The sequence below is a fragment of the Archocentrus centrarchus genome, chromosome 1, assembly GCF_007364275.1.
Source record: "Archocentrus centrarchus isolate MPI-CPG fArcCen1 chromosome 1, fArcCen1, whole genome shotgun sequence".
NCBI lineage: Eukaryota > Metazoa > Chordata > Actinopteri > Cichliformes > Cichlidae > Archocentrus > Archocentrus centrarchus.
Window position 1 is genome coordinate 17078538 of NC_044346.1, and position 16733 is coordinate 17095270.

General features: G+C 39.8%; 1 protein-coding gene across 2 annotated transcripts; it reads left to right on the forward strand.

Annotated features, from left to right (window-relative positions):
• Nucleotides 1–24: 24 nt before the first annotated feature.
• Nucleotides 25–12768, forward strand: LOC115786449 (PRELI domain-containing protein 1, mitochondrial-like). 2 transcript variants are annotated; one of them, XM_030738609.1, is made up of 7 exons: nucleotides 25–406; nucleotides 2437–2640; nucleotides 4073–4298; nucleotides 5379–5492; nucleotides 6432–6510; nucleotides 7495–7520; nucleotides 11296–12768. In XM_030738609.1, the coding sequence occupies exons 2-7, from the start codon at nucleotides 2549–2551 to the stop codon at nucleotides 11329–11331; spliced, it is 573 nt and encodes a 190-aa protein (XP_030594469.1). In that variant the 5' UTR covers nucleotides 25–406; nucleotides 2437–2548; the 3' UTR covers nucleotides 11332–12768. The 2 variants fall into 2 exon arrangements, with proteins under 2 accessions (XP_030594469.1, XP_030594461.1); XM_030738601.1 differs by lacking the exon at nucleotides 7495–7520 and having other exon boundaries at nucleotides 28–406.
• The last annotated feature ends 3965 nt before the right edge of the window (nucleotides 12769–16733 follow it).

Consider the following 16733-nt stretch of genomic DNA (forward strand, 5'->3'; position numbering starts at 1 on the left):
TGTGTAGTGACGTCGTATATTACGCTTGCAACGACGCTTCACACTGTAAACGCAAATATAAGTATTTCATGCGCACTTTTCCGAAAACTGTATAGATTTCTCGTTAATTGTCTTCTTTTAAATGTTCAAAGTTCGGGGATTAGCAGTACTTAGGTCTTTGCATCACTCAACTGCCTCTAACCTGTGGCAGTAGAACTGTTTATGAATGCTTTTACTTTTAAACAACAACCGGAAGTGGCAATACTGTCAAGCGGTCCGACCCACACGGCTCTGGGCTGACTGACCGGCCTATTTCACACAGCATTATGAATATAATTAGCTAACGTCAGTTAATTTGTTGGCTCAAGGCTCAACAAACAGACAGTGAATATGTATTAGAACAGTATATCAGTAGCAGCAACTACAGGTAAGATGATCTTATTTCCGGAACCCTTTTATACTTCGGTTACTGCCCATAAACATAGTGGGACGGCTAACGAAACTTGAAGTGCGGTATTATTGCTGTGAAATACTTGTCAAAGTCTCAACGCAGTGATCATTAGGCTGTGAAAAAAAAGTCGTAGTAGTTTTTTTTTTACTTACGCTCAGTATAGCACTTAGAAGTTAATCACTTGAATTATTTGGCAAATTAAGTCGTTTCTTAAGCTAACCAGGTAGCTCTTAGCTATTCAGCAAACTAACGTTGACGACAGCCAGCCAACCATACGTCAAGGTGACATACGCACTTATTACGTAAGGACCAACTTAATATTGATCTGTGGAGTTATGAAAAATAAATAAGATTACAAAAATATTTAATTAGTTAGTGCTGTAATTTGACTTAAAAATATTTCAGAGACCTTCAATTCTTAAAAACAAAATTGGAGCACATACATTAGCAGCACCTGTTCGACGTCTCATTAACTTAATGAGTGGCCTTAATGCCTAAATGCACTGGCAGTAAAGTAACTCGGTGCATTTAGGTATGTAGATTATAGTCAAGACGAGCTGCTAAGGTTCAAACTGAGCATCAGAATGAGGAAGTAAGGTGATTTCAGTGGTTTTGAGCATGACATGGTTGTTTGTGTCAGACACTGGGATTTACCCGCACAACCATCTCTAGGGTTTACAGAGAACAGTATGAAAAAGAGAAAATATCACGTGAGTGGCAGTTCTCTGGGTGAAAATGCCTTTGTGATGCCAGCGCTCAGAGGAGAAAACCCAGACTGCTTGAAGCAGGAAAGCAACAGCTACTCAAATAACCACGTGTTACAACCAGGGGATGTAGAAGAGCACATACTACATCAAGCTTTGAAGCAGATGGACTACATCAGCAGAAGACCACACCTGGTTGTCACTCCTGTCCGCTAAGAACAGGAAACTGAGGCTGCAGTTCACACGGACTCACCAAAATTGGACAGTAGAAGATTGGAAAAATATTGCCTGGTCTGATGAGTCTTGATTTCTTCTGCAATATTCAGATGGTAGGATCGGAATAAACATGAAAGCATGTGTCCATCCTGCCTTCTGTCAGCAATTCCAGGTTGTTGTTGGTGGTGTAATGTTGTGGGGAGTATTTCATTGTTAGACTTTGAGCCCCTCAGTACCAACTGAGCATCACTTAAACATCACAGCCTACCTGAGTATTGTTACTGACCACATCCATCCCTTTGTGACAACATTGTACCCATCATCTAATGACTGCTTTCAGCAACAGAATGTCACAAAGCTCAGATCATCTCAAACTGATTTCCTGAACATCACAGTGAGTTCACTGTACTCAAATGGCCTCCACAGTCACAAGATCTCAATCCAATAGAGCACTTTTGGGATGTGGTGGAACGGGAGTTTCACATCATGGATGAACAGCAAACAAATCTGCAGCAGCTGTGTGATGCTGTCATGTCAGTATAGACCAAAATCTCTGAAGAATGTTTCTGGCACCTTGTTGAATCTGTGCCACAAAAAATTAAAGCAGTTCCAAAGGCAAAAAGGGGTCCAACCTAACAAGTGTACCTAATAAAGTGACCAGTAAGTGTGCACTGTGCAGTAAAATACTCTTTATTCAGAGCACCCTTTTAAGACTTTCAGAAGTGAATTAAGAATCAACTTTGACTGTGTACTTGCACACAGTGCACAAAGGGAATGAAGGAAACAGTAAAACTGCCTTTAAAAACAAAAACGTGCTTTGACAGTCTAGCAAAATTCTGAGAAGGCTAATAGAGATGCTGGATTAAAGCATCCAAGATGAAGAACATTTAACATCCTATTTTAAAACTTGTAAGCAGAATAAACTTTAAAATGAATTTTCTCAAAAATCAAGTGAAACTTTTTTTTTTTATACAACAAACTAACACTAACCAATATTGCTTGTCACTTAGTTTAACTTAACTGCACCACTCAAAATCTAGAAAGTTTCTTTGTCCTTCTTACTGATTGCTCCTTTCACTTTTGCAGGATCACACCAGACTGTGGATGGAGTCAGCGCCAAACGTTTTCACTTATTTAATCACGACAAGGGACCTCAGGGTTTGGGATTCACACCATCCTGCACATCAACAAGAGGAAAATGGTCAAGTATTTCTGTAATAACACCGACATCAAGAGTACATGGGACCATGTTGTCTCTGCTTTCTGGCAGAGGTACCCAAACCCATTCAGGTACTCAAGCATTTTCATTATCAGCATTTTATCACCAAGAAAAAAATGTTTTTGGAATGCATAACTATGGTAATTATAAGGCATATTTAGCAGTTTTGTAGTGTCTGCAGAGAACTTGTTCTCAGGTGCTTATTTGACCCCACTCTACATCCCTACAAAACATTTTGAGATATTTAGGGTGGCTTAGGAGGTAGAGCAGGTCATCTACTAAGTGGAAAGTTGATGGTGTGATCCCTGGCTGCTGCCATCTGCATGCCAAAGTAGCCTTGGGCTCCTGATGCATACAGTGTGAATGTTAGACAGAAATCTGGATATATAAGTGCTTGTATGAATGTGCGTGAATGGGTGAATGATACATTTTGTATGACGTGCTTTGAGTGCTCAGGTAGAGTAGAAAAGCACTATATCTGTAAATAGAATGCCGTGCACACAAACGTTACCAAAAACAGTGTGATGAAATATTTTGCTAGCTATCACATGGAGTGCCATGAAATTCCTTACTGATAGTTAATAAATTACTGATGAATCATTTTGGTTTTAGTATTATCATTGCTGACTGATAGTTTTTGTTTATATTTGAATGCTGTCATATCTTTAAAATACTTTTTTCCCAAATCTCCTCTTCATTCAGAAAGTATGAATTACATTAATTGTGCAAAAAGACCTGCAGCAGTCTTGTTAGTTTATAAGGTTAAAATAAGGATGAAGTGCAATTTTTTTTTTTTTTTATTGGATTGTTTAATCAATCTCCAGAAGTAGTTACTCCTACAGGTAATACATGCATATTGTTTCACTTTTGGAGGCTTGCAGTAAAAAAAAAAAAACAAAGATTGGGAAGTGAGACAATGCATCAGAGAAGTAAAACTAAGTTTAGCTGATCTAAGGGGCGGGTGATTTATGCTTATTCCTTTTTTTTTTTTTTTTTGGTACTACTTATACAACATCAAAATATTTGGACACTTGGTTTTGACTCTTGGTTGCATATATATATATATATATATATATATATATATATATATATATATATATATATATATATATATATATATATATATATATATATATATATATATATATATATATATATATAATCTCCATCCATAGGTGTGAATGTGTGTGTGAAAGGTTGTTTGTCTCTCTGTGTTGGCCCTGCAACAGGCTGGCGACCTGTTCAGGGTGTACCCTGCCTCTCGCCCTATGACAGCTGGGATAGGCTCCAGCCCCCCCCCCCCCCCCCCCTGCAGCCCTGAACAGGATGAGCAGAAGCGAATGGATGGATGGATATATAATATATACAAGTTTCTGATAGGTCTTAGGAAAGACTTTTTGTTTCAATTTATACTTTGATAGTACACAGTGTACCCTAGAAACAAATGAGAAATCTGACAGTAACCATGTAGCTGACGTGTGTGTGTGTCTGTGTGTTGCCCAGCACCCATGTTCTCACCGAAGATGTTGTGTACCGAGAGGTAACACCGGACCACCAGCTTCTCTCCAGACGGCTTCTAATGAAGACCAATCGGTTGCCTCGCTGGGCGGAGCGGTTCTTCCCCACTGGCATGTCTCGCTCGGTGTACATCATCGAGGACTCCATCGTGGACCCTGTGAACAGGACCCTGACCACCTACACCTGGAACCTCAACCACACAACTCTCATGGTGAGGCTTTGTTTTGTTTTTTTGTTTGTTTGTTTGTTTTTTGCTGTCTGCTTGTTGAGCTATTTGACTGAGATTCTAAGTAACGTGCAGCCAATTTCCTATGTGTTGTCTTTTTCCCTGCAGTTTTCATCAGTGCCTTTGTGACACTGTGTTTTGGAGAAATCTGATTTCCAGTTGATTCGCTCAGTTTTTCTGCTGAATTTGCTGTGAAAGCAAAGATGTTTTTTTTTTGTTTTTTTTTCACACCTGAAACTGTGTAGGACTCCTCTCAGAGTTCTCATCTTGTTGCTGTGATATGAGGAGAGTAACGTTGTCTCACATCACTGTTGTGGTTACAGGTGCTGTAGAGCACATTTCTGACCGCACTCAACAGTGCTGTGGGTTGTCTGAGTCTGGCACACTCAATAACAGGAATAAAGAAATCAATTCACACAACAACAGAGGTCCTTATTTTGCACATTAATTTGTATGCGCAAATAAATTTTATATTTTTATTGTCTTTACTTAATACTTCACACCATGCCCACTCTGCTCATGGACTGACCTCTGTGCTATTACTGCATAGTGCAATCAGGCGTATCTGGTAGGAGCAAATACATATTCAGTTATTCTGAGCTTCATGGGAAGCGAGTATTTGAAGGCTGTTCAGATGTAATAATGACCTAAGAAAGAAGGAATCTCACCATGGCTTGTACATTATGGCTTTAAGGTGTGTTATTTTCACATACTGCTGTGTACTGCATTACTGCACTGCAGCGTGGATTTATTATACTTTTGCTTTTAATCTACTTCAGTCTGAGAGATGCTACACTGATGGAAAAATGTGAGAAACATTTTGAAATAGTATTTCTGTGCAGTTGTTGACAAAAATGTTTAAATAAAAACACTTTTTTCAGTTGTAGTTGTTGCAGTTTTAAATGGTAAAAGGAAATATTGTCTTTAGTAAAATTTATGACCCCAGGGATCTTGTTGTCAAGGCTACAAGTTCCTTAAAATCCTGAGATTATGAATTCCATAGTAAATCTGTCGAGTTGCATCTTAATTTACTGTAATCTGCTGTCACTTTTCTCTCCCAAACAGTCTGTTGAAGAGCGCTGTGTTTTCCAAGGCTCAGTGGAGCATCCAGCAACCACACAACTGAAGCGTGAGGCGTGGATATCCTCGAGCATTTATGGCTTCTCCAGACCTATTCAGGTACAGACAGACGCCACCTAATATAGACTGTGTATAAGTGTGCCTGAGATCTGCATTCTTTCTAATTGCCAGCAGAGGGCAGCTCATGTAGCTGCATAAAGAAGTCAGATTGTACAGAAATCTTTGAGAAAATTACAACACTTCTTCATTGATTTATGACTTCAGAGTTAGCACTTTCCTTCTAAGTTTTAGGTCTCAGTTGCTAGTTTCAAGTCATGATGATCTTTTTTTTTGAATTATGGTCCTATATAGAGTAAAATGAACATTAAAGATTGAGAGGTGTGATTTAGGGTGTGGTTACTGTTTAATTGACCAGTCGCTACTGTATGAGTGTGCAGTTTAGTAAGATCACCTCCTTGCTCAAACCATCAAAACCTGTCTAGCATAACTTAATTTGCAAATTCAAAATGAGAATCTATGATGTCATGGTGGCTTCTCCCATCTTATATATGTGATCTGCACTCTGGCTGTCCTATGTGAAATATACACAAGGTCCTAAATATATGCTTTTTGTTGAATAAGAGTTTTTATATCCTTAATGTGAGTTAGATGGCAGTTAATCAGCACAGGTTGGTAATGGCATGAGGATAGTAACAAAGTACTCTTAGAATGAATTAAATTCACCTACTTTCATCTAACCTAGGGTGTATGAATATATGTTTGTGGTTCAGATAGAATAGATACTACTATTTTTACTGTAGAGGTTGATATACTGAATGTTCAGATCTTTTTTTTAGTTTGTGCAGTGCACATGCTAAAATAAAGTTGTGGGAGAAATGAAATTGAGGCAAAAAATACATCAGCCTAAAATTGGTATCATTAAATATGGAAGGGTGTCAGACTTGTTTTGATATCCCCAGAGGCTCGAAGTGACAAGACCGTGTTGTTTCCCAGACATCTCCCCCGTGTAAAGCCATTTCCTGTTCTGTCTTCTCCCAGGAATTTGGTTTGGCTCGCTTCAAGAGCAACCAGGTGAAGGCCATGAAGGGGCTGGAATACGCGCTGTCCAACCTGCAGGGTATGTTTGCTTCATGAGTGTTCCAGCAGAAACAGGGCAGAGTGCAAGAGAAAAAGTAGAGGAAAACAAAACAGCTTATTTTTAACTGTTGCCATTTCTGGAAAGGGGAAAAAACTTAAACAGGAAACAGAGCTTTCTTTCCCCCCAGAAACACAGGACCGCTGTCATAACAGCTTCTTGAAAGAAGAAGAAAAAAAACCTGAAGTGTCTCACTCCTGGCACTCAGGACTCAACACTAATGTTCCCGAGATGCTGACACAGCTAACAGTAAATAAATAAATAAATAAATAACCCTTCTGTGTCTTAACATCTCATTTGCACTAAATAGTTTGAAGATAGTCACTCCGCTGTGTGCCGTGTGTAAAGGCAGGGGGCTGTGAAACCATGACAGCTACAGTGACAAATGGTTACAATTTCTTAATTTAGGCTCAGACAAAAATAATTTAGGTAGTCAGTGTTGCGTAAACAGAAAATCATAGAGCAAATCATAATGAAGTCCTTGAAGAAATGTATTTTAAAAACCAAACAAACAAAAACAACAGCAGTAGTTAGAGATGAATGCATCTTCAGATGAGTCTTTTTTTTTTATATATATAGTACTGATTCATTAGTTTCTTGTTTTTGGATTAAAAAAAAACAACTTAAAGATATTTAGTTTAAAATGACGGAAGACCAGGAAAACCTGAAAATACTCACATTCAAGAACATAGAAGTAATTTTTAAATTTAACTTTATTCACCACCTATGTTGTTATGCTCAAATAATTTATACACTGAGTGTGGAAAGTCAATTTTAACCTCCCACAAATAAGAATATGAAGCCCTGGATGAGAAGGCTAGTGCCCAGTTTGAGCCCCGATCCCTGATGAGTGAGGTTTACTTTATTCCAAACTGTGTGTTGTGCTGATGCAGCGTGCGGTTCTCTGAAAGTGTTCTCCCATTGTTGTTGTTCTGTCCTGTTGCCCCTTTGTTCATGGCGCTGCAGGGATCGGCATCAGGCTGAGCGTCATGGTAAGTGTGTTAGGACTGAGGCATCCATCTGCCATCCCAGGCCTTGCCCAGGGTTGTCACATGATGCCACACAGAGTAGACTGTGTAGCTGAGGTAGTAATTTTCTACCCTGTCTGAGCAATTGGCCTAAATAGTAGTTTAGCATATAGAAGTAGATGACGTGTTGTTTAGTTAGTCCTGATGTTATTCTTATTTTAGAATAAATTAAACACGGGTGCGAAGTTTTGGATCGTCAGGCCATTGAAGCCTTGAAGGAATTCCTTCAAATTTGGCACAAACCTTCACATAGAGAAGATTGCACTCACCGGACACGTTGTTAGGTTGGCCTGTGCAGATACTTGTTAATGGAAATATCTAATCAACCAATCACATGGCAGCAGCTCATCAGATTTAGGCATGTAGACACGGTCAAGATGACCTGCTGAAGTTCAAACCAAGCATCAGAGTGGGGAAGAAAGGTGCCTTTGGACGTGGTATGGTCGTTGGTGCCAGACCAGCTGGTCTGAGTATTTCAGAAACTGCTGATCTACTGGGATTTTCCCGCACAACCATCTCTAGGGTTTACAGAGAATGTTCTGAAAAAGAGAAAATATCCAGTGAGCTTGCCGTGTTGATGCCAGAGTTCAGAGTAGAGTGGACAGCCTTCTTTGAGCTAATAGGAAGGCCACAGTAACTCAAATAACCACTCATGACAACCAAGATATACAGGAGAGCATCTCTTAATGCACAGCACATCAAATCTTGAAGCAGTTGGGCTACAGTAGCAGAAGAACAACAGGTTCCACTCTTGTCAGCTATGAACAGGAAACTGAGGCTACAATTCACACAGGCTCATATTGGAAAATAGAATTTGGCACAAACAACATGAAAGCATGGTGGTGGTGTAATGGTGTGGGGAATATTTTCTTAGCACAACTTGCGCCCTTTAGTACCAACTTGGCATCATTCAAATGCTACACCCTACCTGAGTATTATTATTATTCACTTCATGGATGTGCAGCCCAACACATCTGCAGCAATTGTGATGCTTTGGTCCATGTTAATGTGGACCAAAATCTTTGATTCTTTGTTTCCAGCACCTCATTGAATCTGTGCCACAAAGAATTAAGGTGGTTTTGAAGGCAAAAAGGGATTCTAACACAGTAACCAGTGACTACACATTTTAGATTTTGGTGATCATAGGTCACAGTAACTATGACCTCACAAAACAATAGAGGCCATAGTAATAGTTGTGACAGAGTTCAGGGAGAATATCCTCATAATAAATCTCTAAGTGGAGAAAAGTGACACCCCCCACACACAATATGTCACTGACTATGTTTATGTCAAATTAATTTTCTAATTAATATCCAGCTAAAAATCTACAGCGAAAGTCCAAACAAACAATAGTGCTGTTTTACCAGAATATAAACCCAAATTGCACTACAAGTGTTCAGTTTGTTGTGGATTTCTCTTCTTGTTTTTGCAGCTATAGGAATTTAGTTTATTTCACTTTGGGGTTTTATAAAAGGTAAAAGTCGGGCATTACTGTCCATTTACATGAAACTTAAAGGCAAAAGAAAGACCTTCTACCATTTGGGGAAGTGGCAACAGTTACTGCATGTTACCATTGTATGGCAGTATTGTCAATGATGTGTGATGCAAAACAGAGACAACACCTCCAGCATTTTTTTGAAAAGCTTGAAGCCATTGTTTTTATTTCTTTGTTTGGGTTGTGTATGCATTTTATATGAAACGGCCCTGTTTACAAAATAAAAATCTCTGATTACGGGATGATGACAGGGAAAGTTGGAGCGATGTGGGAACGATGAATTTAAGAAGGCTCTGAGCTCGTGCAGTGCTCTTCAGTCCGTGTGCCTCTGCTGCCAGCTGATCCAAAACACAAGTGCACTTCGTCTGAGTGTCAGACCCACTACTTCTGTGTTATTTTCAACATTCAGTCAGTGCATCTTCATGCTGATATCAGTTAATTAGCATTGTTGTTACCATCAAAAAATATTAAATGATATCTGAAAAGCTGGTACTCAGAATGATCCTGTTTATCTAAAGTTTGACTCCAGTGGACTCAAATGTGATTTATTGAAGAGGAAATTTTTTTGTTTAGCAGTATCACCACCTGCAGTTATTTGATTACGGGTGATTGGGCAGCATCAGAGATTTTAAAAGAGAGCGGCATGGCACTGAAAGAGTCCTAAATGGAAATCTATGGGAGAATCCTGCAACAGCAGAAATAGCCACACCTCTGGGGTTAAGAAATTTTTAAAATCTTGTTATGTGATGAAACAGATTTTTCTAAGTTGAAATTTGTGTCATTGAATAGCTCATTTATGGATATTCATCACTTTGGCATTATAAAGAAGAAATGTATTTTCAGCAGTGTTTTGCATAGTGCAGTAGATGGTAGACAGGAGCCGGGGGGGGGGGTGACGCACAGGAAATGGTCCGGGGCAAACTTGAACTGTTTCACCTGCCCAACCTGCACAGCCTGTTCTTGATGTCATTCTCCGCTCCTCCATCTCTCCTGATGATGGTGCCCAGGTAGTTTGAAATCATTTAGCTTCCAGAAAGTCTCCATGTACAGCAACCTGTTCCTCCATGTTTCCATGTGTTTGTTTTTTTCCTCTGTGACATCCTATAGGTGCTTTTATCAGGCAGGTGGCTTTGGGTAGAATTTGGGTATCAGAAAGTACCTTGTGTTTCCAGAAGCTCTTTTATGGATTACTGATAGTTTGCTAGTACTAGTGATAGTACTGGTTTGCTGATAGATTCACTGATCAATGCTTTTTGGACTTGCATACACACTTTTTTTTTTTTTTTTTTTAAATATTGCTTGCAACATTTAAAGTTGATAAGCAATTTTTGCTTTATTATTGCTTCTTTGTAAAAATGTGACATTTTGTTTTTTGGCCCTTATGAATTCCTGAGGGTCACTCCCTGCTGCTGTTGTCAGCGTTCAGACACGTGACGAGCCCTTCTCTCCCTGCGGCAGCACTAACACATCCTCGCAGTTCGTGTGTGCGTCTCGGTTTAAAAAGAATAAACGTGTAGAATGGAAGGGAACGGCTCTCCTTATCATCTCATGTTTGTGGGAAAATCACTGTGTCGTATTGTGACTCAGGTTGTTGTTGTTCTTGTACGAGGTTGGGGGGGTGGGGTTCATAGTCAGGGCAGACACAAATAGACTGTGCAGCCTCTGGCTCTGAATCCAGTATGAGGCAGTTCCTAACAGCATACAGATGAGGAGTGTGCACCACTTGCAGACTGATTCAGAGAACCCTTGTCTCATTTTTTTATGAAGGTCCTTCTTCATTTTTGTCACCTTTCCATCCTGTACAGCTGTCAGGAAAAAGTCATGATTGTTCCCTTATTCAGTCTGAGTTAGTAACCTGACACAGCTCTGCACTGAACACTCAGATTAATATAAAGGTTAACAAGGTTCACAGAGAGGAGCTCACTTTGCATTCACTCTAATAAAAGGATCCTCTTTGATGCTTTTCATGTCAGGTCAGCCTTTAAATATCGGTCTTCCTCTGGCAGGTCAATGGAGACAGAAGGTTGTTTTGTGTGCTTGTTTTCTGTGGGTGGCTGAGGGGGGAAAAAAAAAAAGGACAGGAGAATTTTCAAGCTAGTAAATGATGAAACTCAAGAGAGTCAAATACAAGAAATTTACCTAAAAAGTGTAAGTGAGCACATGACTTCAAACAAGAAGCTCGAAGTGTTACACATCCCTGTCTGCTTCATTCTCTCCTGTCTCACCCTCGCTCTGTTCCCACAGGAGAGACGCCCCAGCGGCTACTCAGGGACACAGTGAAGGGCGCGTCAGAGAAGGCCAAGGAAGCAGCCAAGACACTGGCTTCAGCTGCTGCTGTCCCACAGAAACCCCGGCAGTTTGTCTGAAAGGTGTGTGTGTGTGTGTGTGCGTGCGTGTGCATGTGTGTGAGTGAGTGAGAGAATGGATTCAGCACGATGCCTTTCAATCACCCCGGTCATCATGAAGTTTTGCTGTATGGTCGTTGTTTACGATTTCTCTTAATAAGAAAGGCAGTCTTTATTTTTCTACAGTCTGGATCCTCTGTGGAGTTACCTCTGCTGACTGACTTTTACTTTGTCTTTTTTTCTTCGCGTCTCTCTGAGCTTTTGGAAAATCTCAGGTCCTCGGCCTTCACGTGAAACCTGCTGCCTTTCAAACCAGCAGCACCTCTCTCTGCTTTAACTTGTGGATGCTGCGTCTTATTTATATTAATTTTGAAATCTGCTGTCAAAGACAATAGTATTTCTGTTTAATTACGTTTATAATCAGCATGTATGCTTTCTTTTCACTGGGTATTTCCAGTTTGTTCCTCAACATATCAAGGACTTATTGAGCTCCAGCTAAAAGCTCACACTAGGATTATATTGAATGCTTAATGTGCTTGCAGGAAATATTTAAATGGTTACGTTTACTGGATTTGAGACTACAACAAACTGCAAATAACTATCTGTTTGAAGTTTGAGTACACAATCTATGCTGTGATAGTGCGTGCATGTTTAGACAGCATAAATGCTTCTGCTGGCAGGTCTGTACTGATGTATGGATAATCACAAAAAAGTGAGAATGAGCACTTTTACCACACTGCTGCTCAAAAGTTTGGAGTCACTTTGAAATTCTCTATTTTTTTTTTTTTAAGGAAATCATGGTTCTTTTTTATTTCAACAACAAGGATTGATTCGTCATGAATCATTTTTAATGTAAAAAAAAAAAAAAAAAAGCCTCTGTAGGTGTTCAAAATCTCATTTTCAGTTGCGTTATGACGGCTCATTGTGTCTATCGGGTTAAAAGGTCGATGGCTCATTAGAAACTGTTGTGGTAATTAAATAGTGGTGTCTGGAGCATCAGCCTCTGTGATATGAGTGGAGTAGTACATGTACTAAATCTGTCTGCAGATAAACTCCAAACCCTTGAGCAACGGTGTAATGTGAGTAGACTTTAACTGTACGACTGTGTCGCTAAGGTGCATGCGTGAGAGTAGATCCTTTCTGCTTGTTGATATGATGTTTATGGAAGGAAGGGTTATAGGAAGGGTGTCAAACTCATTTTATGCCACGGGCCACATAGAGGGTAATTTCATCTTACGTTGGCCGGACCAGTGGAACTACAGTACTGCCTCATAATGTCTTTAAAAAAAAAACACACTGCCAGCTGTCTCCCCTTTCATTCAGTGTAAAGAAGTTTAACTGCACGTTTAATACCTGAGATGTGTGACGTCAACAATATAACTCAGCTTTTCTGCATTATGAAGAAACTATAGGAAACAAAATCTGCCAGCATGCCTCACTTTAAGAAACAAATGCATAAAATTACAGAAAAAGAATTGGCAGCTCTTTGTTCTGTAAGTAAAAACTGAAATTTTCTGGTAATTTGCAGAATGTCATTATTTTTAAAAAATGTTACAGTGAACCCACTGTTTAAAAATAAATAAATAAATAAAAACAAGAACTTTTGTTATTTTAGTAATGGTAAAAAACAAAAACCAAAAAAAAAACAAATGTTCTGTTATTTAATGGTTTATTTTTTATTTTCTTGCTTAGGTGCATCATGCTAGGCCATGGGTGATGTCTTTGTTAGTAAGAAGGTAGTAACACTGACCAAAATCTAGTGAAAAGTCAAACTTTTATGCCCTTCTTCTTTCTAAAGTCACCCAGCGGTCCAGATTGGACCCTTTGGCGGGCCGGTTTTGGCCTACGGGCTTTATGTTTGACACCCCTGTTGTAAACTATTTTTAACAACTGCATTCCCTTCAAGGTGGAATTGACTGAAAGTTTTTTTTGTTTTGTTTTGTTTTTTTGCTGCAAGACTTGAATTATGGTTGAAAATAATTCATGTGATGAAAATAATGTGATGTATTTTTAAGAAGTCTTTAGAATTAGGACTTTGTAATTCTGTGTTCATGCAGATTTATTTTAACCAGACTGTAAGATGTCCATGAATCTCGAAGAGCTAAAGCTGTTTTGAAGCTTGTCAGTGTTTGTCTAGTTAATCAATCTGAGATGTAATAAAAAATTTGACGAGCTATTTGTCAAGTTATTTGTGCCTCTTTGTTGATGCTGTCACTCAACGTCTCTGTGCTGGCACACTGACAAAAGATGAACTCTGAACTTTAAAAAATATTCCAGTTTCACAGCTGCATAAACCAAACAGGAAACCCCAAAACATTTCAACGTCTTCACCGATATTTTCCTGCTGCTTTGTTCAGCTGTAGGTTGTCAGGTTTCTTTGCTACCTTCACCCAGTAAGCAACGTTTTCCAGCAGGCACTTATGACTCTGGCACAGACAGATTTTATGTATAAAACTTTTTTTATTATATTACAATGAGACGACTCCTCGATGCATTTGCTAAAATAATAACAGCACCAGGTCTCGTGTACATATGCACAAAAAAAAAAAAAGGAAAAGGAACTTATACATCTGAATGCATATTAAACATCTGCTAAAAAGGAACATATTCACAGGTCTCTGGCACAGAACTCCCCCTTCTCAGCCCAAGCAAACCCCTCATCATTCCCCTCAGCTAAATCCAATCCAGTTCAGCCTCTAGGTTCATTGTGGATACAAAAAAATAAAATAACTATAACGCTGTTGTAGGACAAAATAAGGAGGAAAATGCATAAAGTCTGAAGTGCAGAAAGCAGGAAGCTGTCCTAAAGCCTACAGGTAGTTAAAGCTATTCGTATTAATCACAGAAAGATTAAAAGTGACTTATTTATTTGGCAGGAATAAGATTTCGTGGAAGTCATTCTGTGGGTTTTTAGAAGCACCATTAACCAGCAGGCTAAGGGATAGAAAGATGTGTTTCTCACTTCATCTGTGTGCACGTGAGCTGGCTGTGTGTGCAGACAGTCCTTACTTCATCACACCCACCACCCTCTTTCTTCTCCACCTGCTGACTTCCCCAAACTTTTGTGCTCTTAGAAATCTCTGTGCAACAGTAGCATGAAAGCAAAACATCAAATCTCTTCTCCTGTACTCTCTCTCGCTCTCTTTTTTTTTTTTTTTTTAGGCGGGGGGGGGGGGGCCATCTTGCCCCACCACTCTGAAATCCTACTTTGATGTTGATGAAGAGCCCTCGCCCGCCCCCTCTCTTCTTGGCGTAACCGTTTGCTTCTTTTGTCACGAGAAGGGAAGCGGAACATCTTTTTTTTTTTTTTTTTTTTTTTTAAAGTAAGAGCAACTGATCCAACAGTCTTCATTAAGTGGTACAATCTCTTCAAAGAAAATAACTTTTTCCAAGGCACATCATTAAAAATGTTTCCATAAACACTATCCATCCAACATTCAAACATAATGTTAACATGCCCAATCAGCTGCTCATACCCCACTCCCTCTGAGTGTGTGTGTTTACATTTTTCAACGATGCCACTGAAAAATTTATAATCTCACATCTGGCCCATTGTGCTCGTCCCCATTCACTCCCTCTTTAAGCCAATTATCGCTCTGGGAGGTTCTGTGCAAGAGAATATGCCATTAATAATGGTTTACTCAGTTGTTCATTTGACCAACAAACTGAAAAGGACATTTTTGCTACAAACAGTCATGTACAAATTCTTTGACATGAATGTAAACTTGATGACAAAAAAGAAAACCAAACAGCTGTTTTCTCATCTGTAGTTAATTTTCTTTTTTTTTTTTGCCCTCCTGCAGTGTATGGAGAGAGTGCAGATAGGAGGTCAAAAAAAAAAAAAGTTGGTCACAAAAAAAAAAAAAAAATGCACCACAGAGTCAAAAGCAAAACCACCTGCTTGTCTTAAAAACCCTGCCCCGCCCGCCCCAACCCTCCCTCAGAAAGCACAAGATGGTAATATTGCTGTGTCTCAAGAGGTCCCCTGATCAATGGGTAACACTTTGTTTGGGATGAACCACCGGGAGTTCAGAGGATAACACCGTTAAGCTGCCATTGATTGGATTATTCTTTTTATCGCTCCTCTCCCAGTGACTCCCACTCAACAAACACAAAGTCAACATACAATAATAGTAAAATGACCAAAAAAAAAAAAAAAAGATAAACACGCTTCAAGCCCAGAAGGTTTTAACCCCGTTGGTGACCATTCGGGGCAACTGGAAGCTGCCATGGGAGTTCACCAGTGTGTGTGTGTGTGTTTTTTTCCATGACAGAGGCGGCACTGGCAGATGGGTGGGCATCAAGAGGGTGTGGGGTGGGGTGGGGGTGGAGGGGGCAGGGAGGGGAGTGCCTGGACAGGGTGTAGCACAACAGCGGCTTCAGTAGAAACTAACAGGAACTGGTTTTTATTCGTTTATGAGGTCTTCTCTTCATGCGGCCCTTGCACATGGAAGGGTCTTGGGTTGAAATCAAAAGCCCCTCCAGAGGAGGAGAAGGAGAGAGGATGTGAGCAGGGGGGGTGACCTGAGTAGGGGCCAAAGAGGAGGAGGAGGAGGATGAGGGAGGTCGAAGGCTCACCAAGGCACAGAATGACAGCAGGAGAGTCACCCAAAGGGAGAGGGGCCAGTGTATCAGCTCCCCTGCCCCCACTCTCCCTTCAATAAGCCTGGCCTCCTGTCTGTCTGGCTGTCTCATACACAGTACCAGTCAAAGGTTTGGACACACTCACCTATTGAGTGTGTCCAAACGTTTGACTGGTACTGTATATATAAGATAATATATAAGATAGATATAGTCACTCTTTTTTGTCTTTTCATTACAAGAGAACATTTAGGAAAATATAATACAAAATTTAATACAAGAAATATAGACTACACTTGCTAAGATCACTTTTAGTGACAAGTAGCTTCTTTTGTATACAAGAATTTTTGTTTTCGGTCGAGTCTTTTGTAGTTTTTTATTTTTTTGGTCAGACCCGTCGTGGTGGACGGGCCCTTTTTGTTTTTAAAGTGCCAAGCTCTACAGGACTGCCAGAGACCGGGGCTAAGGGTTATTAAACGGTCAGAGAGCAACAGAAGCGCCTCGTTCGTCGACAGTGACTACTGTGCATAAGTTACAGACAAGTTAGAGAAGAAGGTTTACCTACATCGGTGTTTAGCACAGCCCAAATCTTCAGAAATAAGTAACAGAGGAAATAAGATTATGATTGTGATTAGTTTGCTAAGATAGCTGAAAATGAGTGCCTCTAAAGTGAACAAATTACTACAAGCCTGCCCCCACCCCCCCGCGTGTCTACAGCTTTGACTTGTTAATCAATTTAAAAAAATAATCTCAAAA